The following is a 27,100-nucleotide window of genomic DNA, read 5'->3' on the forward strand; positions in this document are numbered from 1 at the left end:
ATTTAAGAACCAAAATCATCATCTGTCTTCCTCAAAAGTACATATTTATTCAGGGCCTTAAAATATCTGGACTCTCAGGATCTGTCGATTTATGAATATGTAGCTGAGCACTGTCTAGTGTTTTGTTGCTCAAAGACAGTTGATGTTTCTATTTAGTCTTTTATTGCATCACTTCCTGTTTGGACTGTAACCCGTGATTTTTAAAATGTAAAAGTGTATTGTCACTGTTTAATAGTGGAAATGTAACAATAGGGGGAACTTATCTAAATAGTGTAATTGTAAAGAGTTTAAATACCTTATTTAAATATGAATGCAAACTTTGTGTTTATGATCATGTTTAATAAAACCAGTCACTGAAAGGGAAAAACCATATTAATTCAGTGATAGTGTTTGAACGAGGGATCCGTGTCTTACGTCTCGGTTCAATAAAGAGTTTCTCATCATCACATTTATCTGGGTCAACTTATTTATAATCTTTTATTTTTGAAGCTGGACCCGCACCGGATACAGAACCGCCAGTTTCCGGTCGGGCAGTTAGTCCCGCCCCACAGTCTGAGCCATCTTGTATTTAGCAAGAACAAAACCAGAGCGAGGAGCCGCGGCAGCCGCGTCAGGGTGATCCGCAGATCGTCACTCAGATCCCGGGGAGAGGTTGAACACGTGTCGGTGCAGCGGGACAGCATGAGCCGAGGAGAAGCCCCGCAGACAAACAGCAGCCACACCCCGCTCCAGCGCTAGCCCCACCGCTAGCCCCGAGCTATCACCGCTAAGCTAGCCAATTAGCTAAGGCTAGTGACCCAGGAACGTTGAAGCGGTGACCGGCGAGTCCACGGCTCGGTTCCCGGCTCGGACGCCTGGAGCCTTCTCCACAGTGGGCTCTGCATTCAGGGGGAGTTCGGCGGGAATGGCCCGGACGTCGTGTTGATCTTCCGCTGAGAGGAAACCGGGCTATGCGGCTGGAGGCTCGCTAGCTCGGCTGCTAACAGTTGTTTTTCGGTCCAGACAGGAACCACAATAAGCCGCGGTGAGTAGCGCTACATTAGCTTAGCTGCCCGGCTAGCTGCAGGAGCTAGCTAACCCAGTTAGCCGCTCCAGAGGTTTTAACGCTTAGGCCCGTGGCCGCCCGGTGCTCCGCGGTGTGTCGTGCGAGGCCTCCAGCAGCTGAGCCGGTCTCTAGAGCCTGTGTCCCGGGTCGACTGTGACGTGCTGGTTCCGCTGCACATTGATCACATGGTTCTAATCGTCCGCACAGCGAGCAGACAGATGCACACTTCAGCAACACACGCGTCATGAGGACAGACCTGTTGTCTGTGAACACGCGTCTGTACGTGGAGCTTATTGTCTGTGACCATGAATCTGCAGAACGTTTTAAATCTCCCGTGTGAAGAGTTCAGCGACAGAACCGCAGAGCTCTTCAGTCAAGAAGCTGGAGGCTCGTTCTGTTCCTATGAGCTGCGATGAAGATCCACTTATCACGAGCTGCTGACGTCACGCAGGATTGTTTTACTCACATGACGATGAACCAGATTGTGTCTTTGTCCTCGGCTGAGAGACACGATGATGTCACAGGACCACGTCTGTGTCCAGCAGCAGAAGAGTCCATGAGGTCTTCAGGTGTCAGGCTGGAGCGAGGCCCGTCGTTCTGCTGCAGGGTCCGAACAACCCGCCTCAGGGCAGAAGCTGATCTGACGTGTCCTCCTAAAGAACTGAAGACGTCATGTGCATCTGGAGATTCAACTTATCACAGAAAAGCTGTTTGTCCCAGCGGCTGTGAGCAGTTATCATATGAGTTGGTTTGATGCTTTTATATGAAGCTTGTACCCGGGGAACTCCTCGATCCTGATAATTCAGCTCTTCGGCCATTTTTAACAACAAGAAAAGCCTGAAGTTGTTGTATGTGAACCCTGCAGCTATAGTGTGACGTCACAACAAGGAGCTTCTTCTAGGCTAAACGTTCATGGAGTCAGGAGGCGAGATCAGCCATGTGATCTCCAGATGTCACAACACACCACCTCAGTTTCCCTTTTCCACTCCGTGTGTCACTGCTCCTTGTTTCGTCTTTAAATGGAACTTGATTGAACTTGTGTGAGTTAGTATTTCTCCACTTTGGAAGTTGAGGAAACTTGTGTTCAAGCGTTGTTTGTTCAAACCTGTCAGAACAACACTGTTGGAAAAAGACAGATACAACAAGACTGTTCTCAGATCAGTGAACAGAGCTGACGGGTTATTTTTAATAATTTGTCATTGATTTCCTCAGAGTTGTGGTTTACATGTGGACCTGCATTCAAAGGTCCCATTTATTTCCAAACCTACGTGATTGTGAAACTCATCGTGTAGATTGATGGAAGATATGAAATGGCCCAGTGCCAGATCTGAACCAGTAACAACCCAGTTGCATGGCGAGCGTGCGGTGACTCAATCAGCTGCAGGCGACCACTCGTCTGCCGGGGATTGATCACCATCAGGCCACATTGTGTATAATGGGAATTGGTTCACTGTGTTTTGAGGAGTGTTTGGTTGGAGGGTGGGAATCTGTCACACACTTACTGGAGCTTTAAAATGATCAAGTGTCTCAGTGCTGCTCTGAACATGGACCCCGAGTCCCCCTCACCCTCTCAGAGGCCTGGTTCACTCTCTCCTCGGGTCTTCAGCTGACACTCGGTCGAGCGTCTACCTCCACCACCTCACAAGAGGACGCTCCATTCGCCAGTAAGCGCGTCTCAGTGCAGGTTTCAGTCAGTGGGCTGGTGTAGTCGGATGATCTGAAGCTCAAAGTGCTCATCTTTGGATTTTCATGGGTTTTATTTATCCTGATATTCGATTTGGAACCTTCATGGTGAAGGTTGTGTGTCTGTTGTGTAGTTTCCCACTACTCTGGTCTCCAGACACGAGCCAACACAAGTGTCATCACTTAATGTGTTTATCCTTTCTTCTCACTGTTGTGCTGTTTACTTTAGAGCTGCAGCGTTTATTCGACCAACATTTAGACATTTTGAAAATTAATGGATTAATTTTAGGACATTTTCAAGCAATATTACATATTTTCTATTGCACGTTTCTCAAATGTTAGTTTAATTCTTCTTTGTCACAAATTAAATTAAGTTTAATATTTTCAGGATTGAATTGTGGGTCAAATAATTTATCTGAATAAAGTGCTTATGGTAGATCTTCTCCTGCAGCCGCCTGGTAAAACCCTGTCACATGTCAGAGTGAGTCCATGTGAACAAACAGCAGGACAGTGTGTGTCTACACAACATGTTTTACACAGTTCATGTCTGAAATGGGCCATAGTTAGTGATCTAGTGGTTTTAGACTATGGTCGTACACAATGCAGCATTAAAATGTGAATTACAATGAAGTGTAAAGAGACGATCTGATCCTAAAGCTCACCATCAAGCCTCTAAATCAGTGAAGGTGTTAGAGACTTCTGAGAAAGTAGAAAGCTGTGTCTCGCTGCCTGCTCTTATTTTGGAAGCCGTTTCCTTTACTCATCATTTATTCTGTTTGTTGTCACATGTTCCAGCTCCAACAGTTAATAATTGAGATCATTCATGTTAAGTGTGTGCTTTCTGAGAACCAGCTGCCATTTTGTTTCCCTGCTCCTCGGTGCTCTTCACCTCACTCCTCCTCATCGTTGCTCTCTGGTTTGTCAGGTAAACATCCTGTAGCGTGTCGGGACTTGTCGGCTGCTGACTGTCCCACATTGATCAACTGTGGAGACAGTGGCTGTTGTGTCACCTCCAGAATCCACAATGTCTCAGAACTGATTCGACCAGAGCAGCCAGTCATCAAGGTCCTGAAATCTTTACAGATTTTTAAAGACGTGGACCAAAGATTTATAGTTTGATGGAATCTCTCCTGATGCATGAGAGGGGATTTTTCCAAATGGGTCAATGAACAGCAGCATAAGAATTCCATGTTCCAGCGTGTTTAACACATTAAGATGGTTTTTTTCTGCTCGACTGAAGAGAACTGACGCATCACATCCTTCTTAGACAGAACAAGCCTCCAGACCACGTTCCACATTTAAATTAAAAAGACGATTGTTGTCGTCTTGTGTTGATCCTGAATGTGTCTGCTCATAAATGCTAATTCCCTCCCCTCCTGTGTTCCAGGCCCTGGCCATGCCCGCAAGTATACGGGCGGGCAATCTGAAAGACCCCGAGGTGGCGGACCTCTTCTGCAAAGATGATCCGGAGATTCTGTTCGCTGACCTCCGTGAGATCGGCCACGGCAGCTTCGGAGCTGTGTATTTTGTGAGTGTGACATGAATTCTGAAAGTATTTCTTTGTGTCTAATTTCAGCGTTTTTCCACTTCTCTCTTCGGCCTAGCTCTGTCTTCATGTCAGTTTGACGTGGATGGCAGGAAGGGTTTCGCTCCCTGGAGGCTGTTGTTCAGTCGACTGGAAACCAGTAGCAGCTGCAGTTACCACTTATTTCTAAAACATTTTTTCAAGCAAACTTCTTCGTGGCTATGGTTTTCCCTCCACACAGAGGACCGGTCGTTCTAGATGTTACAGAAAGGTTCTGAAGATGTAGGACAGCCTGACAGTTTAAAGCTCATGTGAAGCTGCTTCACCAGATGTGACGACAGCTGTGTGCTGTCAAGTGGACGTGCTTTTACAGTTGCAGTTAGTTTGCTTACTGAAATTAAATCTATTATTTAATAGAATACACAATGCAGAAATGACTTGAATTCCAGTTTTCAATTTTACGGTAGAATGTCTTTATTCTCTCGGCTCCCAAAGTGCGACTTTAAGCCTTTTGTGTGTCGGTTGATTCATTTGAAAGTATGACTCAGCTTTACAGAAAAAGTGCATCATCATCAGACATCATCATTTTGGTTTTAAAAGGAAAACACGTGTGGATGAAGCCTACGCTGGTGGAAAGTGAGAGTATCATCTCACTCCACTTGTTTTTGTAAAAGAATATAGAACCAAAATAAATCAAATCTGTTTCTTTTGGATATGAAACGTCCAGAGCAGCTTTAATTTACATCCAGAGTGTCTGAGGACCGGAGGACACATTCTGTGTGTGAAAGGGGACAAGTGTCCTTATGTCACCGGAGTGCTTCACTCATCTGATTGTTCCTTTTTATTAATACTTTCTATTAAAAGCCTTTATGTTCTCATTGTTTAGCTCTTCACACTTTACAGTGAGCCTCTGTGTGTCTGTCTGACGTGTCCCCGGTGTTCAGAGCTTTGAACCTTAAGACACACACGAGTTGTTTTTACCGAGTCTGAGTTTACACATGTGTCCGAAGACACTGATTTGTGTTTAGCAACCAACTGAAGAGCAGACCATCTACTTCCTGTTTACATCACCAACGTACATACGTGGTCATGTGACGTGTGTCAACAGAGAATCTCTTTGTCTCAGACATGTTTTCAAACTTCTGTCTTTTCGGTTCGTGGCAGTTGAGAGATTTCGTGAGCAGCAGATTTTTCTTTCGGTTGTTGAGACGGAACCTGTTTTCACTTGTTGTGAATTGTTTCCTCTTTGGCAGCAGAACCAGTCACAGCAATACAAACAATACAACCACCCAGAATACATCAGTGAAGCACAAGTCACCGAGCGTGGACTAGTAGGCCGACCTTAGAGGGGACATTATGAAAATTCCACTTTTGTAGTGTTAACTCGCTGCTTACCTTGACCCGGCTCCGGAAGTCTCCAGTGCTCCCAGTGAGCTGCCCTCGTGTAGATCTTGATCTAAGTCGCTGCAAGCTAGCGTTAGCTCGCTACTGCTACCCCTCCGACGTCTAAGTGGCCTCTTAAACCGGCCGATGGTCGAGGTGGAGACCCCGGATCACCTCTAAACGTTGACTCAACAGAGCGGAAGGATCCTGCTGCTGCGCCAGCTCCCAGCGCTCCCATTGCTCCCACTGCCAGGCTTCGGCCCACCTGACTCTGGTTCAAAACGATATGGTTGCAAGATTGTATCTTCGTCTCCAGTAGCCATATTTCTACAGAGGTAATGGAAAGCTAAATATCTGGGAGCGTGTATCTCGTGAAGGAGTGGGGGGGGGGGGCACTCAAAGCAGGTCAATCTAAGCAGGGCCGTCTTAGACTGGGTAAAAAGATGCTGTTTTAAATTATCCTTGTGGTATTTTGATAAAAGTATGTTTCAGACATTACATTAAGACCCCAAGGAACATATCAACTGTGGTGAAGTGGGCTGACGGGTCCTTCAAGGTTTAAATGTGCTCAGGCAGTAGTGGAGGCCTCAGAGGATCCATCTGACTGTGATCCACATGTTGGATCTCAGATCCTTGATTACCTGCGTGAGCTCCTCTCTCTCAGTAGCTTGGTTCTCGAGAGCTCTTGATTAGAATCTGTTTGTCCACAGGCCCGAGATGTGCGCAACAATGAGGTGGTGGCCATCAAGAAGATGTCGTACAGCGGCAAGCAGACAAACGAGGTGACCAACCAAAGAGAGAGCTCACTTCACTCGACCTCTCAGTACAAACAGATTAAAAAAAGTCTTATCTGGTGGAAAACTATTTCTGCTTCTGGAAAAAAGTGTTAATTAGAAACTAACGTAGTGTCATGTGTTTGTGCAGAAATGGCAGGACATCATTAAAGAGGTGAAGTTCCTGCAGAAACTTCGCCACCCGAACACCATCGAGTATCTGGGATGTTACCTGAAGGAGCACACAGCATGGGTGAGCCTCGTGTTACACACACACACACACACACACACACACACACACACACAATGGAAGTGGAGCTGGTCCTGAGCCAGGTGGAAGGTTTTCATAAAACCATGTTGTTGGAATGTTTTTACAAAGACCACTAACTGAACCTGGTTAGCACCGACTTCAGCACCGTGTACTCTAGCATCTGTTTATTAATCACAGCAGACTCATGGCACGTGGTCCTGGTACCGTGCAGCCCCAGTGTTCAGGTGCATCACACGTGGGTCTCACATGTTGAACTGTCTCTTCCTCAGCTGGTGATGGAGTACTGCCTCGGCTCAGCCTCAGACCTGCTGGAAGGTCAGTTCTACACATTCCAAGGATCCACTGTCGACCGTTGTTGTCTTTTCTCAGTTCACGTGTTCGTACATGACGGAGGTTGTTTTAGGTTAGCTGATGAAGCTGCTGTTTGTGTAGTTGGTCTGTGTGGACTGAGCTCAGGTTGTGTTTGTGGGAGATTCATTATCTCCGGCTCTGTGGACATGCAGTGAACAGTTCAGTGGTCCCAGCTGCTAACATCTGTCTGTACACGAATGTGCAGCATCTATTTAGGAAGCGGATGGTTACAGCCTCTGAAGTGCTGCAGGTTATTGTTCCTGCTCGACTGGTTTGTGCATGTTGACTTTGTTCACAGTTTAACAATCAGGAAGTGTTTTAACATTTTATCCCATCACAGCGTCACTCTTGTGTTGATTGTTGGAGGAATTTCAGTTTGAAGATAAATTAATGCAACGTTCATTTTCACCTGATTTTAACTGAAGCAAGAATCAAAATGAATCGACCCTGGAAGCCTGTGATAAACACCTTATTGTCTTTATAGTTCTTATTGTCGTCCATAACTCTTTTTCTTCTTTGCAGTTCACAAAAAGCCGCTTCAAGAAATGGAAATAGCTGCTATTACCCACGGTGCACTGCAGGGATTAGCATATCTTCACTCTCACAATATGATTCACAGGTAAAATCCTTTCCTCTGTTGTGTCCTCGGTGGAGAGGACCTGTCTGTGATAATGACCGAGTCCTAACACTGAGCTTCTGTGGCAGGGACGTGAAAGCAGGCAACATCCTGCTGACGGAGCCGGGTCTGGTCAAACTGGGCGACTTCGGTTCTGCCTCCATCGTGGCTCCGGCCAACTCCTTCGTGGGGACTCCCTACTGGTGAGGAACTCCAACCTGCCGTCTCCATAACACATTTAGTCCATTCAAAAGTAAAGAACACAGGAACTGTCTGCACCATGTTTGAAGACGTTTGTGTTGCCACACCCTTTCCTCCGTCACTGATCCGGCTCTTGGTTCCAGGATGGCTCCGGAGGTGATCTTGGCCATGGACGAGGGTCAGTATGACGGCAAGGTGGACGTCTGGTCGCTGGGCATCACCGCCATAGAGCTGGGTACGTCCTGGGGCTTCTCCGGGGATCCAGCCCTGAGGACACGGGACAGAAGTTTGACTCTGTGCTCTTTTCTTCCGCAGCGGAGAGGAAGCCCCCCCTCTTCAATATGAATGCTATGAGTGCCTTATATCACATCGCTCAGAACGAGAGCCCCATCCTCCAGTCCAACCACTGGTGAGTGGGTCCATTGCTACAGCAGCTGCAGAGCTTCACCCTGAGATCTACAACCTCTGTGCAGTTTGGATATTTCCACTTGTTTCAGCACCTGAGCCAGAAAATATGGAAATACCTCGATTAAAATGTGCTATGTCTCTGATTAAGGGTTTAAACTATAACGTAATATTTATACGAATATCTTTCCTCTGAACCTGAAGCACTTGAATTATTAGCTGCTCTCGTTTCTCAAGCTTCTCTGGGAGTCGCTCTACTCAGTGATGATATCACCTCGTCTCTTCCTGCAGGTCGGATTCCTTCCGCAACTTTGTGGACTCCTGCCTGCAGAAGATTCCCCAGGACCGGCCTACCTCGGACGTGCTGCTCAATGTGAGAGCAGCCAGAACCCAGTCATCAGATCAGCGCTCTGCAGCGCCACCAGCTGGTGTTTATTTTGTTTCTCTCCATTCTTCCTTCTCTAGCATCGGTTCTTGTGCCGCGAGCGTCCTCTGACCGTGATCATGGACCTGATCGCACGAACCAAGGATGCGGTTCGGGAGCTGGACAACCTGCAGTACCGCAAGATGAAGAAGATCCTCTTCCAGGAGACCCAGCAGAACGGCCCGGTGTCCGAGGGGGGGGATGAGGAGGAGGTGAGGTTCAGTCTGTTGCTGTTTTCCCACCAAACGTGTGTGGAATTTTAATTGACCAAGAAATAATGTCCAGGAACTTTCCCAGGAGTGAAAGGTTTCTCCAGCTCAGTGTGATCCGTGTTTCCACAGCTTCTAGAAGATGAACTGAACTCGCTGATGTATCAGAAGTGTGAGAAATGAACCTTCATGATGCTTAATCAGGTTTGTTTGCCTTTCAGGAGGTGGAGCAGTACCTGTTGCGGACGGGCACCGTCAACAGTATGGAGAGCTCCCAGTCAGTTCCCAGTATGTCCATCTCAGCCAGTTCTCACAGCAGCTCTGTCAACAGCCTGGCCGACGCCTCTGACGACAGCAGCAACGAGATGGCCATGATGCAGGAGGGCGAACACACCGTCACGTCCAACAGCTCCATCATTCACCGGCCCACGGTACACAGCCACCTCGGCTTCTCTCGGCTTCAAGTGTTTGGTTCATGTGTTGTCCAAGATTTAAACCGTCTGACCATCTCCTCCTCCTGCTCCTCCTCCTCCTCCTCCTCCTCCTCCTCCTCCTCAGGGTCAGGATAACATCTATGACGACCCTTACCAGCCCGAGATGGACCAACCCCAGGTTCCCTCGGCTGGACGCCGTCGAGCCTACTATCGTAACCGGGACCACTTTGCCACCATCAGAACTGCCTCCTTGGTGAGTTTCCTTTCCTCCTCTCAGCCTCCAGCTCGGTGGCACCTGTGCAGAATCCGGTACAGACGCCTCGAGGCTCTCGTCGTTGTCTTGTGTACTACAGCAGATTTCCCATCAGCTTTCATAGGCCTCCTGGAGGCCAATTTATAGAAACTTTTATCCTCCAATATCAGCGTGGATGTTTCTTGTCCTTCAGGTGACCCGTCAGATCCAGGAGCACGAGCAGGGCTCCGCTCTGCGAGAACAGATGTCCGGATACAAACGAATGAGGCGGCAGCACCAGAAGCAGCTGATGGGGCTGGAAAACAAGCTGAAGGCGGAGATGGATGAGCACCAGCTGAAGCTGGACAAGGAGCTGGAGAACCAGAGGAACAGCTTCTCCACCGAGGCTGACAAGCTGTCCAAGAAGCACCAGGCCATCCTGGAGAAAGAGGTGATGAGACAGGTCTTCAGAATGTGGTTAGCCTGAAGGATCCTTAAGTCCCTCTTCACTTGGTCTGGGCCCCGTTAACCTGTGTAGTGACAAAAGCATCTACAATCTGTGTTACATGACTTTTGATATTTATTTAGTCAGTTGACAGATGTTACCTTAGCAGCATGTGCACTATAGTTGATAGAAACGAGCCCTGACTCTGCCCTGTGTCCTCCTGCAGACGAAAGCAGCTCTGGCGGAGGAGAAGAAGTTCCAGCAGCACATACAGGGTCAGCAGAAGAAGGAACTGACCAGTTTACTGGAGTCACAGAAACGCCAGTATCGCCAACGCAAGGATCAGCTGAAAGAGGTACGAGCTCAAAGTGTCCCTGGGTTCTCATGACTGTGGCAGCACGAACACACAACGAACACACAACGAACACACAACCCGTCTGCGTTAGTGTCACTACGTCAAGTGTCCTTTCCAGAGAGTACGACTTCAGAGAAGATAAAAACTAACACTTACTGTCAGTGACAGTTCCACCTCGTTGTCGCTCTACTTCCTCCACAATCTGCTTCCTGTTTACACCGACCAGTCACATGACTCGTGTTTCTAGTTGTCAAACGACACTACGTTGTCGTCTGGATGGAGGATGAACGAGTGAAGATGGAGTCGATTTCTCAAAGTTTGGTTTTCTTCATTAAACAGGAGCTGAGCGAGAACCAGTCGACGCCGAAGCGCGAGAAGCAGGAGTGGCTGATCCGGCAGAAGGAGTGTCTGCAGCAGATGCAGGCGGAGGAGGAGGCCAGTCTGCTCCGGAGGCAGCGGCAGTACTACGAGCTGCAGTGTCGTCAGTACAAGAGGAAGATGCTGCTGGCTCGACACAACCTGGAGCAGGACCTGCTGCGGGAGGTGGGAGCTGCTCGAGTCCCAACTGGTTCACTTCAGTTTCCACTGTCACTCAGTGCAGCGGGTTCAGTTCTACAACATCCGAGTGGGAATGAACTAGAGATGTTAATGGTTCTTTTCATTTTGTCAATTAAATTATATTTTTGGAAAGAATTCCCACCAATTGGAAAGTGTCTCAGCTTTAAACCCCACAGAGCTGTGATTTTATATCTTATGAATCTTACGAGCTAAATTAGTCAGGTGTTCTTTAGAAAATACATTGTATACAAACTTTAACAAAAACCTTATATTTCTGATTCTATATCTGTAGAAACAAAAGCAGTTTTTAATCACAACGTGTTTATTAGAACTTTAAACTGCCAGATTTTTAATTTGTTAGTTTATTTCCAATTGTGTTCGTCGTCCAGGACCTGAACAAGAAGCAGACTCAGAAAGACCTGGAGTGCGCCATGCTGCTGCGACACCACGAGTCCACTCAGGAGCTGGAGTTCAGGCAGCTGAGCTCCGTGCAGCGGACTCGGGCCGAACTGATCCGAACGCAGCACCAGACCGAGCTGACCAACCAGATGGAGTACAACAACCGCCGTGAGCAAGAACTTCGCCAGAAACACACGGTGGAAGTCCGGCAGCAGCCCAAGAGCCTCAAGGTACCAAGTGACGCAGCTGGAGAGAAGACCATTCAGTTTTCTGATGTTTCTACACATCCGGAAATCTGGAAGTGTATTTCACCTGCAGCTAAATTCTCATCAAATCAATAACTGTCACAAATTTTAGTTTTAGCACCAAATCCAGATGAGACTACTGACCTTGTGTGTTTGAACTCCTGGTTCCAGACCAAAGAGATGCAGATCAAGCGCCAGTTCCAGGAGACGTGTAAGATCCAGACCCGTCAGTACAAAGCTCTGAGGAACCACCTGCTGGAGAGCACTCCCAAGTCCGACCACAAGGCCGTCCTCAAACGCCTCAAAGAGGAGCAGACGCGTAAGCTGGCCATCCTGGCCGAGCAGTACGACCACTCCATCAACGACATGCTGTCCACACAGGCTGTGAGTAAGGCAAGGAACCCGAGCACCTTCTACACCTGAACCGTTCAGATCTCAGATCAGTTACAGCAGCACTGCTTCCCTCAGCCAGGAGCACTGCTGAGTCAAAGACTCCAGGGAATTATGATTACTTTATTCTACATCAAAGTCTTGAAGAGCAAATAAAGAAAATGCTTCTGGAGTGATTCTGTGCAGAGACGTTTTGTCTTGCAGCAGATCGTGCTCTACTGATATGAGACGTGTCCCCGTCTGTCCCCACAGCTGCGACTGGACGAGACCCAGATGGCGGAGTACCAGGTGCTGCGGATGCAGCTGCAGCAGGAGCTGGAGCTGCTCAACGCCTACCAGAGCAAGATCAAGATCCACACGGACACGCAGCACGAGCGGGAGGTGAAGGACCTGGAGCAGAGGGTGTCCATCCGCCGAGCGCTGCTGGAGCAGAGGGTAAACTCCACCCAGACACCACGCTAACGTCTCAGGGCTTCACAGGCGGCTGCTGGAACTCAGCGTCCACACGGAAGTGTCCCTGCAGGAGCTCGGTGACGAGAACATGAACACACAACATCCTGTCTCCAGGTTCTGTGTCGATTCAAACAAGCTCCAGATGTTTCAGACAGAAAAGAAACGTGAAGCATCGTCTCCTCCGACTGAACTCTAAATATCGGAGCTAAAAAAATTGTGGAAGATATTTAATTATTCTAATTATTTTAAGAGCACCAGTGAAAAAGTTCGTTGGAGTAAAAACTGTTAAGTGAGTCCGAGTGAGTTTGAAAAAAGTATCAAGCGAAAATTGAATCCTTGAAAAACGAAAGTGAAGGATGACGATAAAGTTTAGTTTCAATGTGTTTGATTATTTGATCGTTTCTGGAGAAAATCTGAAGTTGCAAAATGTCCGTCTGTGTCAGATCGAGGAGGAGATGCTGTCGCTGCAGAACGAGCGGTCGGAGAGAATCCGGACTCTGCTCGAGCGCCAGGCGCATGAGATCGAGGCCTTCGACTCGGAGAGCATGCGGCTCGGCTTCAGCAACATGGCGCTGACCGGGATCCCCGCCGAGGCCTTCAACCAGGGCTACCCCACCCCCAGCCCCTCGTCGGGCTCCAGCGGCTGGCCCTCGAGGCCCGTCCCGCGCTCGGGCAGCCACTGGAGCCACAGCGTGCAGAACTCAGTGGCGACTCCATCCTGGCGCAGTCAGAACCACGGAGGAGGAGGAGGAGGTGGTGGAGGTGGAGGTGGTGGAGGAGGAGGAGGTTTCAGCCGTGCAGAGTCCATCACCTCCTCCCACGGCATCGGCAGGGACAGCGAGATGAACAAGGGCAGCAGGGGCCACTCGTCCTCCCACCATCACCATCACCACCACCACCACCACCAGCAGCAGATGCAGCAGCAGCAGCAGCAGATGCAGCAGCAGGCCTACCTCCCCCAGCACTACCAGCACCACCAGAGCACGCCGCAGCTCTACCGCGACAGCCATGAGCGCGACCCCCGGGAGCGTGAACGTCCCAGGGAGTGGGTGGGAGGAGGGGGGCACTACTCCCATCACCCCCAGGGACACCACCACCACCACCACCTCTCCACCCACGCCTCCTCCCAGTCCCTGGCGCTTCTTCCACCACCGCCGCCGCCTCCCCCTATCTCCCTCTCCTCCTCCTCTCCCCCCTCCTCTGCCTCATCCTCCTCCTCGTCACAAGGATGCTACGCAGGCGGGGGCCTGAGCGTCAGGGGCCCCAATCTGATGGCCCTGAGAAACAGCCCCCAGCCTCTGAGGAGGACGGCCTCGGGGGGGCCAGGGAGTGGTGGGGGGAGCGACGGGGGGCTCAGCCGGAGCACATCCGTCACCTCCCACATTTCTAACGGCTCCCACCTCTCCTACTCATGAAACCTCCCGAGTCACGAGGAGCAGCAGCAAGTCAGGAGAAGAGAGAACGATTTTTAAAGTCTACATTTTCAGATCTCATTTCTTAAAGTGGAGAAGAGAGAGAGAGGAAGCTTTTATCAAAACAGAAACTAGTATTAACCCCCCCCCCCCCATAGTAATGGCGATGAAACAAACAATCCAAAAAAGTGGCCAAACACGTCAACGTGTGAAATCCGACATGAGAAGAACGATCGTGTCTCATCCCAGAAGAAGAAGAAGAAGAGGAAGAAGAGGAGTTCACACAGTGAAGCTGCTGCACAGACGTGACTCTGCAGTGAGATGTTGGAGGAGACGTCCCCGAGCTCCCAGTCCGTCAGCTGCTCCCAGCCCGTCAGCTGCTCCCAGTTGGAGCAGGTGGATGTTCAGGTCACATGTTTTTTTTAAATCAGTTCTTTTGTGGAGTTCCACTTGGTCTGCTGGTGCTTTAAAAACCACTGTAACTATGTAAATACCAGTCGATTGTAAACCTGGTGTCTCCGTGTTCCATACGTTCAGACGAGATGTTACAAAACACACTGCCATCTTTTTGTTAGGAAACTCGACCACTGCCCTTTGACCTCCTTAAAGGAACCTCCCACATTTTGGGTCATGAGCTCAAGAGCTGACTTCACCATCTTCTCAAGTGAAGATTTTTATGAATCAGTTATTAGTATTATTTTTTTTTGGAGAAACACTGGAAGCAGGCAACTTCCAAGTCTTTAAAACGTCTTCAAAACGTCACATTCTCACGTTTCAACGACGTCTCACAAGAAGAAGAACACGAAGGAAAAGGAAACCAGCCTCGTTTGTTTCAGGTCTTACGGTAACGGTTCTTTGTAACTTTTCAGTGCTCCTGTACCGTAAAACCTCAAATAAACTAGCATCACATTTCCGATGACCGTATCCGTTATCGATATACGTTTTTTGAGATACATATATATATATATATATATATATATATATATATATATATATATATATATATATATATCAAAACCTTATCACAAAGACATGTCATTGAGGTTTAATATTTTACAGTTTAAACATTACACTTAGTTATAAATTGCTCTAAAAGAAAACAAAATAATTTTGAAGCTCTTTTTAGTATTTCCTCTTTTTTTGAGCTGCAGTAAATGAACTTGATGAGACGATGACATCATCTCCTCATGTCACTGCAAAAACGAGAATCTCCAAAATGTGGGAGTGTTCCTTTCAGGAGATGCTGCCAGAAAGTGGATGTGTGCCAGTATGGATGTGTGTGTGTGTATGGATCGAGTGTGTGTGTGCAGCACTGACAGCTTCACTCGTCTCCCCCCCCCCCCCCCCCCCAAAGTTTCTCTGCATCTGTAGATAAAATGATAAAATGTACATGTGCTTAAACAGATTAGTACAACTCGGTGCATGGAGCCTGTACAGACGCATTTGTATGAATAACATGCACACTACCTATTTATATAAATGCATATAAATGTCAGATACCTGTGTAAATGTGGCAGCAGGTATCCTGAAGATTGTTCACTGTCAAACACGTACTTATATCATTGTACATAGAAGCACTAACTTCTTCTGAGACCTTGTTTGAGTAATACTGACCATTACTTTGTCACGTGACTCCTACAGATTTGTCCTAGAAGCAGACGAATAGATGCTGTCATGATTATTTCTTCTACTGCAGGTGGAATATTTATGTTACGCTTATTTCTAAGTTTTAAAATGTTATTGCCATTTTTGACCACTAGGTGGGGAATAAGCGCAATGTTACTGTGATAGAGCTATAAATATAAATCCTAGTGTTTTTAAGGAGGACAAAAGGACTACGTTTCCCAGCATTCCTGTGGAGGTCTCAGGGCGAGGTTCTGGGCTTTGATCTTTATTTTAGTTTCTTTGAGCCAGTATTAAAACATCGAGCGTCACAGTCGAGCTGAATTACAGACAGATATCCAGATTCTTTTACTAAGTTTGGTGCCATATTTTTATTCTTTTTATTTTTTATTGTATGTGACATTTTGCTCTTTACTGTGCGAAACGTTACGTTTGCTGCAAAACATGGAGCCCGAAAAGTGTTCGGTATTAGATACATGAAAAAAAGAAGAAAATGATGACATTTAAAAAAACTCAATAAATGACAAAACAAAGACTGTTTTATTGATTCATTGATTTATTTATGATTCCTGAGAGGTTTGAGTTTTACTTAGTCTACGATTATTTTCATTATATTGATAATGAAAAAAAATTACAGTTTCCTTATGTAATCAAATACATAAGTAAAGAGGGTCTTGTTGAAGGGGATTTGGGCCTGCGTCACGTCCTGTCTGTCATCAAGCTGCTGAACGGAAACGGGAAACAAGCTCGTTTAAAATAAAGCACAGCGTCATATGAAATGTTTAGCTGATGAGACACCGACACTTTCCTGTGACAGTGAACGCATCATCTTTGGGATTTAGACTCAAACAAAACACTAATAAATGTTAACAATCACTATTTACTGGAATTTATAAACAGTCGATTATAAATATAAATTTCCAAACGTATTAATAAAGGGAATATTAGTTTGTTTTTGGATTGGATTTAATTTGCAAATTTATTTTTTGAATTTAATTTAATTTATTAATGAACACATTTACTATCGCATATTTTATTATATATTTTCTGATTTCTAATTTGCTCAAAAGTTAATGACTTCAAAAAGAAAACCGCAAAAACAAATAAATTATTAATTATTGTGGAATCATGGACCGGAAGTCGTGCTCTAATGTCCGCGGCTCGACAGACGGAAGTTGTCATTGACTCAGAACCAGGGGACGTTTTCTCGGTTTCTCCCAGGAACCAGTGAGTCCAGGCGGGTAACGAGTTCGAACTCTCCGAGGGTCGAGTCCCAACATCCGGAGCCGCAGACATGACGCAGGACAATATTTTCCTCTTCGTCCCCAATTTAATCGGTGAGTTTGACGCCTTGTTAGCTTAGCTTTAGCATCGCACGGCCGATGTGACGGAAGTGTCCAACATGGAGGAGGAGCCACTGTCTTTAAATCTGGTTAAATTACGAAGGATAAAGAATGAAACGAACCAGTGACGCTCGATTCACGTCGTTGTGTTTATTTCTTTTATTGTGAATCATTGGAAACGTTTAATAAAAGAATCGAAACGAAACCGAACAGACCTGAGTCACAGTGACGTCACAGTAAACAGACTGCAGGTCAATGACGTCATGGAAACACGAGTTTAGTTTCATTTAATAAAACAGTTTGAAACACTTAAGACACAAATCAGGTCATTACTTTAATTCTGTAGACGAAGAAGTTGAATGTGAGACTTGTTTTCTAACTTCCTGTCTCCTGTGTTGTCCCCTGTGTTGTCTCCTGTGTTGTCCCCTGTGTTGTCTCTTGTGTTGTCTCCTGTGTTGTCTCCTGTGTGGTGCCCTGTGTTGTCTCCTGTGTTGTCTCTTGTGTTGTCTCTTGTGTTGTCTCCTGTGTTGTCTCCTGTGTTGTCTCTTGTGTTGTCTCCTGTGTTGTCTCCTGTGTGGTGCCCTGTGTTGTCTCCTGTGTTGTCTCTTGTGTTGTCTCCTGTACTGTCCCCTGTGTTGTCTCTTGTGTTGTCCCCTGTGTTGTCTCTTGTGTTGTCTCCTGTGTGGTGCCCTGTGTTGTCTCTTGTGTTGTCTCCTGTGTTGTCCCCTGTGTTGTCTCCTGTGTGGTCCCCTGTGTTGTCCCCTGTGTTGTCTCCTGTGTGGTCCCCTGTGTTGTCTCCTGTGTGGTCTCCTGTGTTGTCTCCTGTACTGTCCCCTGGTCCCTGCAGGTTATGCCCGTGTGGTGCTGGCTCTCCTGTCCTTCTACCTGATGCCCATCAGTCCGTGGCCGGCGGTCTCCTGTTACCTGCTCAGTGCTCTGCTCGATGCTTTCGATGGCCACGCTGCTCGGGCTCTAAATCAGTGTAAGAGTTTGTGTGTGTGTGTGTGTCTGTGTGTGTGTGAGACATGAAAACACAAAACACTTCAAGATTCTCAAGTTATTTAGTTTTCTACAAAATGATAATTTGATAAAAAATACATTTTCAGCCACAAAGTTTGGAGCCATGTTGGACATGTTGACGGACCGCTGTGCCACCATGTGTCTTCTGGTCAACCTGTCCCTGCTCTACCCGTCCTACACCTTCCTGTTCCAGGTCAGCATGTGTCTGGACATCGCCAGCCACTGGCTGCACCTGCACAGGTTGGTCCTCACCACGGCTGCATGAGACGAGGCCGGGTTTCATCTGTGGGTTGGTTAGTTAGTCAGTTAGTTAGTTAGTTAGTTAGTTAGTTAGTCAGTTAGTCAGTTAGTTAGTTAGTTAGTCTGTCACATCAGTCTCCAGTTCATATTACCAGTCGACCTGGTGGAGGAATGTGCGTCAGGGAGGAACTCTCTTCAACATGATCGTATGTTCTTCATCATTTTCATTGATTTCCTAGAAAATAATTCACGGATCTTGATTCAAAGAATCAGACGTTTGTATTAAATCAAATTCCTGATCTAGTGAATTTAAGAATATAAGACAGTGGGTGGAGGAGCGAGCGCTACGTCAGTTAACTAATGTGGTAGAAACCTGCACTGTGTGAAGCATGTGACTGAAGTGTCTCTGCTGCCTCTTCATCACGTTCTGTCGTGACCGTTTCCTCTTCCTCAGCTCGACGATACAAGGATCCGCCAGCCACAAGAGCATCGACCTCTCGGGGAACGCCCTCCTGCGGCTCTACTACACCTCCAAGGTCAGATCCATGTGGCTCACACAGGAACCTGCAGCTGATCTGATCTGATCCACTCACTGACAGGTTTGTGTCTACTGCAGCCCGTGCTGTTCGTGATGTGCCTCGGGAACGAGCTCTTCTTCTGCCTGCTCTACATTCTTCATCACATCTCAGAACCTGCTGGTAAGATCTTCCTCTTCCTCACGTCCACCTGCTCTGAGGAACAGGTACAGACAGGATCATAGATTCACTTACAGACACATGGGGTCTCTGCCACGTTGGAAGATTCCAGTAAACTCTGACCTTCAGGCCCCCCCTCCCGTGGATCGGTTATTAATCAAATCTCTTCACACAGAATAAGACGATTGATAATTAAAGAGACAGTTTTGATAAGCACGCTCTTGTGTCCGAGCTGCTGAGTGTGACCGTGTGTTTTCTGTGGCAGCGTGGGTCTACTGGCTTCAGGGACTGTGTGGGACCATCTGCCTGCTGAAGTCCGGCATCAGCCTCGTGCACCTGGTCACCGCCTCACAGAACATGGCCGCCCTGGACGCCGCGGAGCGAGAGCAGAGCAGGAAGCAGCAGTGAGCGAGAGCCCAGCACCAAGACACCACCACCTCTAATGTATTACTGTTATTGTGATTGAAGGGGAACAGGAGACTCTGTGGATGTGAAACACTTGAAACGTTTATCAGACAGATTGAATCTTTATGACCAAATATTACAACATGAGAAATTCCAGATCCGGGCAGGAGAGAGGCCGACGCCTTTTATTTGATTATTGACTGTGTACAGAAAAACCAGAATCAGGCTCCGCCCACAATCACGAGTTTCCTCAAATTAAAACGCATCTCTGTGGTTACGGCCGGTGGAGTTCTCCGGCCTCTGAACCAGAGTCTGGTGTGAACTGGTGGATTTAGTTTGAACTGGTGGACTGGTGGATTTAGTTTGAACTGGTGAACTGGTGGATTTAGTTTGAACTGGTGAACTGGTCTTGATTTAGTTTGAAAACACTGGGCTTGTGTTTTAGAGACTTTAGTAAACGATGACACAGACGTTCTCTTCCTGATTGGTTCCCATCAGTCACATGACTCGACCACCAGCGATGAAAACTTCCTGTCAGTTACAGTTCCACCTCGTCTTCACTGCTCCGACTCTTCATCAAGTAACCAGCTGCAGAGGAGACACTCTACTTCCTGTTTACATCACATGACCAGTCTGTTTTCAGGTGTATTAGTGTGTGTGTGTGGGGGGGGGGGGATTATTACTGAAACAGACACTGATTTAATCTTAAAACTAAAACATGTTAGTGGGCGGAGCCTGTTCGTGTTTTCTGCTCAGATTAATTTAACGTGGCCTCACATGGTTCATTGTGCTGCAGCTCACTCAGATTCACTCAGATTCATTATCAGACGCCAAAATTTACTACTTTTTAATCAGCTTTAATATTCTGAATGCATCGTTCATGTTTTACAGATCCGTTAAAAAGGCTCTTACGTGTTTGTTCAACCTTGAATGTGAAGTGAGAACGTTCTCACTGGAGAATTGAATCCATCAGTCCACCTACAGAAACTATGAGAACAGACCAATATCAGTGTTGGATGTTTCTCTGTGATGTGAAAGTATTTGTGTTTGAGACTAACTCTTTAATAAACGCAGGTTCGATTCCTCGTAGTAAACACCGGACGTAACCTGACGGCCCTGAAACCGCACTTTAACAAACCTGTGACCTGGTCCTCAAACATCTTCTCACCTGGATCCAGACCATCAGTTACAAATTGGCCCTTAAAAAAACCGTCGCCTCCTGTAGATAAAAACTTTATGTCCCCGTTTGTTTCACTTTTATTCTTAATTTTCTGTAACTTCGACCAAACACCTGACGCTGTCTCCCTCGGACATCAACCCAACTGAAAGCTCTTTGTTTCACAGGAAGCGTCTTCGTGCTTCAAATTCCTCTGGTGCTTGATCGATGCTGATTAACTGACGATTGTTGCATTTCCATCACGTTGTGCTTTGTTATTTCTAATGTTCTTCCCTTGTGGTAGAAGGAGAGTTTTCTCTTTCCAGTGGACTCAGTTATGCAGGTCATAAGTTTCACCTCTCATGACGAGCACCAAGTGTCAGTGTGTGTTTGAACTTTGTGCTGCTGATGTGTTTCAATCCTCGATGTGTTGGGTTCTAAATATTTGCCTCTTGTTTTTAATGAAACTTCTAGAATGTGTTATTCTAAGATACAACTGTACATGAACTTCAAAGCTTATGATATGTTATAGTTAAAATATTTTAATTGTAGTAAGACTATATTTGATGTATATTTAGTTTGAAGTGCAGGTGGTTTCAATTCACTGTAAAAACAGCTACAAAATAAAGACAATGAAAATCAGCTCTTTGTTTTGTTTACTTGTGAAAGTTTCTTCACCGAGAAATAACTGCTTGATGTCCCAAACACGTGATCGGTGAATCTGATTGGATGTTAAATGTGGTGTTTTCTGGACGGGGTTTGGTGCGGGTGGATGTTAAATGTGGTGTTTTGTGGACGGGGTTTGGTGCGGGAGGATGTTAAATGTGGTGTTTTCCGGACGGGGTTTGGTGCGGGAGGATGTTAAATGTGGTGTTTTGTGGACGGGGTTTGATGCGGGTGGATGTTAAATGTGGTGTTTTGTGGACGGGGTTTGGTGCGGATGGATGTTAAATGTGGTGTTTTGTGGACGGGGTTTGGTGCGGGAGGATGTTAAATGTGGTGTTTTGTGGACGGGGTTTGGTGCGGGAGGATGTTAAATGTGGTGTTTTCCGGACGGGGTTTGGTGCGGGAGGATGTTAAATGTGGTGTTTTGTGGACGGGGTTTGGTGCGGGTGGATGTTAAATGTGGTGTTTTCCGGACGGGGTTTGGTGCGGGTGGATGTTAAATGTGGTGTTTTGTGGACGGGGTTTGGTGCGGGTGGATGTTAAATGTGGTGTTTTGTGGACGGGGTTTGGTGCGGGTGGATGGGGGAACACTTTCAGCTGTTGCACTTGCGCATCGTTACCTTTAAGATGTTCGGGGATAAAAAGTGGTTTCAGCCGAACTCGACACCATCTTAGCGGCGGGGACAGTTCGCTGCGTCCGGCCCACACGCTCCGGGCGACCGGGGACTGTTTCCAGCGAGGCACCGGTGCACCGCTCCGTCGCAGCCGAGCTGTGAGGAAATAACGTCCGGATGGTTCAGTAGATGTCGGTTTCATTATCTGTCGGCCTAGCGAGCAGCGGCGGCGGCGGCGGGGGCGAGAGGGACGCGCCGAGCGGGGAGGAGGAGACGGGTCGAGCCGGGAGGAGGGAGCCACCAGCCCATACCTTCCCTTTAAAGCGCAGAGGGACCGAGGGGGTGAAGAAGGGATAAAAAAAGAAAAGGACGAGGAGGGAGGGCGAGGGCCCGAAAAAAAGAGAAAGATGTCATCCTGTGGATTCAAACACCGAGGCGGAGCCACGGACCGCGGCCGACCAGCAGCGCTGTAGTTCGGGGACGAGCTGTACGCGACGCCGAGGCCTGGAGCGCGACAGCTGCGGCCTTTTCGGAGCTTTGGCAAAATAAAGCAACGAGCTGCTGGTTTCCTCCATTTTCTTGATTGAAACAGTAAATAACCTGCATGTGACCAGTTATTTAAACCATTACATCATGAAACCTGCACAGAAGCGTGCAGTCATTTAGACAATAAGACATCAGTGGTAATTAGCTGGAGCTAAGTATCATTAGAGACAGGCCGCGGCTCCGGTTCTCTCCCCCGTGGACGGAGCTTCTCCTCCCGCCCCCTGTGAGCCCCCTGCCCGGGGAGCCGCTCTCCTGCAGGATGGACACGTCCTGGAGCAACTTCCTCTTTCAGGTGAGTTACTCCATCATGGCTCCTATGGGGAGGGGGGGGGGGGGGGGGGTCACAATGGTGTCACCATGGGGTCATGGGGGATATGACCTTAGGTTCAGTTTTATCCAGGTGACCCCCCCAGCCCCCACCCGTGCTCTGATATAAAGTGTCAGGTGGATTTTCACTTATTATTCAGAAATAAGATTTAAAATCGAAGGAGATTTTAGGTTTTAACAAGTGAAAGACTCCTGAACAAACCCTGAGGAGAAGAACCACAGATCCATGTGGATTCATGTCCCAATGGCTATTCAGTTGTATTATTTAAAGAGCAGAGTCGTCAGGTTCTCAGAGTATGGTCGCAATATAGTGTAAAGTCATATCAGTCTTAGGAATAAGAATAAAGAAGAACAAAGAATGGAGAATGACAAATCTCTGAGTTTGAGTTTGGCCCTAATACTCTGTCGTATGCTCCTGGTATTATGTAGTAAACCATTTAGATTCTTATATATATTGATTCTTCAGATGTTATCGAACTGAACAAAGAAATGTATTTGAGGTTTGATACTTTACAGTTTGACCACAAACTTTAAATAACACAAATACAACCAAAATAAATTAAACTTGAATTAAGAAAATCACACGGTTTTCAATGTAAGATGAAAAGTTGTCACTCCCATCTCATTTACGTTGTTTATTATGTTGAATAAAAGTGTTTATATCAACAAACACAAACTCATACTGATACTTCTGGTAGTGACTCTTAGTGACGCCCACTAAACCTTCAGGTAACAACCCAAACAAAAGGATGAGAGCGGAATATGAACAGAATGAAAACCTCATGACCTTTCAGATATAAACACAAATACACCTCAGTCCTTCCACAGTTTGTGACTGGACCCGATAAGAAGCTCTTTAGAAAAAGTTCCACTGAAATAAGCAGAATGTGATGAACTGTGTGTTGATGTGTGTGTTGATGTGTGTTGTTGTGTAGACGCCGTCGACTCAGAGCCAGCCTGAGACGCCTCTTCAGTCCGAGCTGCTGCCCGACCTGACGGGCTCGGCTCAGAGTCCTCCTGCCGAACACATCGTGACGCCGCCGTCCACCGTGGACACGGCCGCCCTGAGCGAGGAGCCGCTGCCTGGTGAGAGGCCGGGGGGGGGGGGGGTCTCAGTTTGCTCAGACTGAGGTGGAGCTTCTTTGGAAACATGAGGAGAGAGACGAGTTTTCTTATATTGTTCCACCTAAAACTCAGAAAGCCCCAAATCTACATTTTACATTTATTCACATCAAAGAAAAGAAATATGTTCGTCAAGAGGCAGAATTGACGACTGATTATATTTCTTCATGTCAGTCAAATTATCACTGATTGAACCGACTGAACATCTTTCCCTCACAGATGGAAAGATAAACCTGTATTTACCGACATTGGGTCTTTGGCAGATGGTGCATAATAATGATGATAATATAAAATATGAAATGAACAAAATGAGTTTGAGTGGAATCCTGATTCCCATGTGGACGTGTGTGTGATGTTCTGTGTCACCAGTGAAACCGCTCGTCAAGCCGAGCCGCCCGGCGCACATCTGCTCCACCTGCAACAAGGAGTTCAAGAACAGCTACAACCTGCGGCGCCACCAGTCGGTGCACACGGGCATCCGGCTGAAGGGCGGCGCCACCCGTGAGAAGGAGGAGGGGGGGAGGGGGGGAGGGAGGGTGGAGAAGCAGACGGTTCCGCTCTCCCTCCTCCAGCTCACCCTGCCCATGCAGCCGCCTCTTCCCCCTCCCCCCACCGCTAACCCCGCCGCGGACACCCTCCCCCCGCCCGGTCTCCACGCCGACCAGGGGGGCCTGCCCGTCTCTGTGTCCATCGCCCCAGCAACCGTAACCATGGCAGCACTGCCTCCAGCCATCCAAGCAGCTGTTGTTGTGGTCGGGTCCGTGGAGCAGGTGGGAATCATCCAGTCTGCACTGGTACACCTACCAGTTCAATTCATCTATTGGTTTATTCACTATTCCATTTCCTGCCCTGGTTCTGGCCCCGCCCCCTCCTGGCATTCACATAATGACAGCTTCCTGCTCTGAGTTCACTTCTTTAAAAACCTCTGAATTCAGTGGTTGATAATATTCTGGCATTTCCACAATGATCCGTTTTAGATCATCTGAGTGGGTCATTGGAATTTTAGCCCTTAAATAGTCAAAATTCAATTATTATGGGCTTATGAAGTCTTAAATTGAACATGAAGTCCGTGTGTTGACTTGTATCCTCACACTTTGCTGTCATTATGAAGTTCTCTTCTCAGAGGTGTTGACCCGTCTTCTCTGAATCGTCCTGTAAAGCCGTCGTCTCCCTGCGTCTCGTCCACAGAGTCCTCATCCCCACCCCGGCCCCAACCAGGTGAGGAAGAACCACGCGTGTGAGGCCTGTGGAAAGGCCTTCAGAGACGTGTACCACCTGAACCGCCACCGCCTGTCGCACTCTGACGAGAAGCCCTACTCCTGCCCCATCTGCCAGCAGCGCTTCAAGAGGAAGGACCGCATGAGTTATCACGTGCGCTCGCATCAAGGCGCCGTGGAGAAACCGTACATCTGTCCACACTGCGCCAAGGCCTTCTCCAGGTACCAGTGGGTTCACACCTGTGGCTCCAGAAGAGAAGGACCTGGAGAGTCTCTGAATCACAGGCTGTTTGATTAACATGAAGTCAAACAGACGGAAAATATATTCTGTACGACACATGAAGTTTAATGTTAACGACTCTTTGTGTTGTTGTTTTGTGTATTTTCAGACCGGACCACCTCAACAGTCACGTTCGACAGGTTCACTCCACAGAGAGACCGTTCAAGTGCACGGTAACATCTCCCCCCCGCTGTTCAACCTGTCTGTGTGTGTCTGTCTGTGTGTGTCTGTCTGTGTGTGTCTGTCTGTGTGTCTGTCTGTGTGTGTGTGTGTGTACATAACCATGCATGTCTCTTTGTTTCCCGCAGACGTGCACATCAGCGTTTGCCACACGGGATCGTCTCCGGGCTCATCTGATCCGGCACGAGGAGAAGGTTCCGTGTCACATCTGTGGGAAGCTGCTGTCGGCCGCCTACATCACCGACCACATGAGGGTCCACAACCAATCACAGCACCACGCCTGTCACCTGTGCAACCGCAGTGAGTCGCAGTTCACACCTGGTTCACACCTGGCTCACACCTGACTAACACCTGGTTCACACCTGGCTCACACCTGGCTCACACCTGGTTCACACCGGACTAACACCTGGTTCACACCGGACTAACACCTGGTTCACACCTGACTAACACCTGGTTCACACCTGACTAACACCTGGTTCACACCTGACTAACACCTGGTTCACACCTGACTAACACTTGGTTCACACCTGTCGGCCGGGTTCACGTTCACATTATTCTTCAGTTTTCTTGACGATATATTTAACCACTGTTGAGTCATGTGACGGAACTGGAGTCGCCGGTGGATTTTCAAAATAAAGCTTGCATCTACCTCAAAATGAGAAAATGTGTGTGTGTGTTTTCCAGGCTTCACCACACTCACCTACCTGCGTGTCCACGCTCAGAAGCACCACGGTCAGGAGTGGAAGGACAGTGGCGGGGCGCGGGGGGGTTTCGGTGGGACGGGGGCCGGGGGGGTGCTGCTCTGCCAACTGTGCGGCGTGCAGTGCAAGACGACCACGCAACTCCAGGGTCACATGGGCACTCACGCCAACCAGGGCGACCCCGGGACTGACCCGACAAGCTCGGGCCCCGTGGGCACCACCAGTGTGGCGGTCACTGTGACCAGTGCTGCCAGCACAGTGGGACTGCTGGTAACGGACTGCTCCGGTATCGCCCCTCAGCCTCACAGCTAGCACGCTGCGAGGGCTGGGGGTGGGGGGGGGGGCTGGGAGGCAGGGAAATGAGGACACCCAGAGGAGAGGACTGGAACTACAGCAGCCAAACCAGGTGAGAGGAACATGTTTTTAAAAACACTGTTGTTTATCCTGCATTAATATTAGAGACGTAACGTTTCCCCGAACCTTTTTCTTTGGGTTCTTTCTGACGAGGGGTTTGTCTGCTAACATGGAGGAGGCGGGGTTTACAACCTATACTGCAGCCAGCCACCAGGGGGCGATCAAGTTATTGAGCGGCCTTCCATCTTTATTTACAGCCCACGATCCTGAGCTCCAGAATAAGAGCTGCTGTGTTAACACACTTTTTGTTTTGTCATTGCAGATTTTTCGTCCACTGCCACGTGTCCCTGAACTGTCCACCTCAGATCCAGAACCAGAACAGGTCGGATCCAAGAGGACAACACCAGGAGAAATGTGTATTTTTACTCACTTTGCTTCACAGTTTACTATTTCTATTGGTCATCATGTCGTGTTTTGGTTCTCACCCGACCTGCACAGCCCGTCATGCTTTTGTAAAGTTGTTAGTTGTTTTTACATCTTTTATATTCCATGAACTCAGTGTTTGTTGTGATGAGGAAACCGACCCGAGGACCTGGACAACAGGACTTCTCTAATTTATTATTCATCATGTCTCCAGTCAGCTCGGTCACATCCTCCAGAGCAGCGAGTTTCAGGAGCGACGTCGTGTACAAACACTTTTCTAGAGCTGATGAAGACCTCAGCGTCTGTGAAGCTTCCTCATGAACACTGACCGAGTGGAACCTCTCTGCTTCAGAGGATCTTTGTAATGAACCTGTACCTG

General features: G+C 47.8%; 3 protein-coding genes across 3 annotated transcripts; all 3 read left to right on the top strand.

Moving 5' to 3' along the window:
* Positions 1-535: 535 nt before the first annotated feature.
* taok2a (TAO kinase 2a) lies at positions 536-15,965 on the top strand. The gene is made up of 20 exons (XM_053442571.1): positions 536-1,024; positions 4,116-4,256; positions 6,347-6,418; positions 6,561-6,662; positions 6,950-6,995; positions 7,554-7,650; positions 7,737-7,850; positions 7,992-8,083; positions 8,164-8,257; positions 8,545-8,626; positions 8,719-8,889; positions 9,108-9,317; positions 9,445-9,573; positions 9,767-10,003; positions 10,224-10,352; positions 10,692-10,895; positions 11,300-11,539; positions 11,726-11,947; positions 12,197-12,379; positions 12,841-15,965. Exons 2-20 carry the CDS (start codon positions 4,125-4,127, stop codon positions 13,810-13,812), a joined length of 3,528 nt encoding a protein of 1,175 aa, XP_053298546.1. The 5' UTR covers positions 536-1,024; positions 4,116-4,124; the 3' UTR covers positions 13,813-15,965.
* A 630-nt stretch (positions 15,966-16,595) lies between these two features.
* cdipt (CDP-diacylglycerol--inositol 3-phosphatidyltransferase (phosphatidylinositol synthase)) lies at positions 16,596-20,933 on the top strand. Its single transcript, XM_053442983.1, has 6 exons — positions 16,596-16,769; positions 17,623-17,757; positions 17,882-18,035; positions 18,490-18,571; positions 18,652-18,733; positions 18,996-20,933. The coding sequence occupies exons 1-6, from the start codon at positions 16,727-16,729 to the stop codon at positions 19,136-19,138; spliced, it is 639 nt and encodes a 212-aa protein (XP_053298958.1). The 5' UTR covers positions 16,596-16,726; the 3' UTR covers positions 19,139-20,933.
* A 67-nt stretch (positions 20,934-21,000) lies between these two features.
* On the top strand, positions 21,001-27,057 carry LOC128458223 (myc-associated zinc finger protein). The gene is made up of 8 exons (XM_053442990.1): positions 21,001-22,409; positions 23,380-23,530; positions 23,936-24,336; positions 24,755-25,005; positions 25,173-25,236; positions 25,372-25,543; positions 25,928-26,350; positions 26,621-27,057. The coding sequence occupies exons 1-7, from the start codon at positions 22,377-22,379 to the stop codon at positions 26,254-26,256; spliced, it is 1,401 nt and encodes a 466-aa protein (XP_053298965.1). The 5' UTR covers positions 21,001-22,376; the 3' UTR covers positions 26,257-26,350; positions 26,621-27,057.
* The last annotated feature ends 43 nt before the right edge of the window (positions 27,058-27,100 follow it).

This window comes from Pleuronectes platessa, chromosome 16, assembly GCF_947347685.1.
Source record: "Pleuronectes platessa chromosome 16, fPlePla1.1, whole genome shotgun sequence".
Classification (NCBI taxonomy): Eukaryota; Metazoa; Chordata; class Actinopteri; order Pleuronectiformes; family Pleuronectidae; genus Pleuronectes; species Pleuronectes platessa.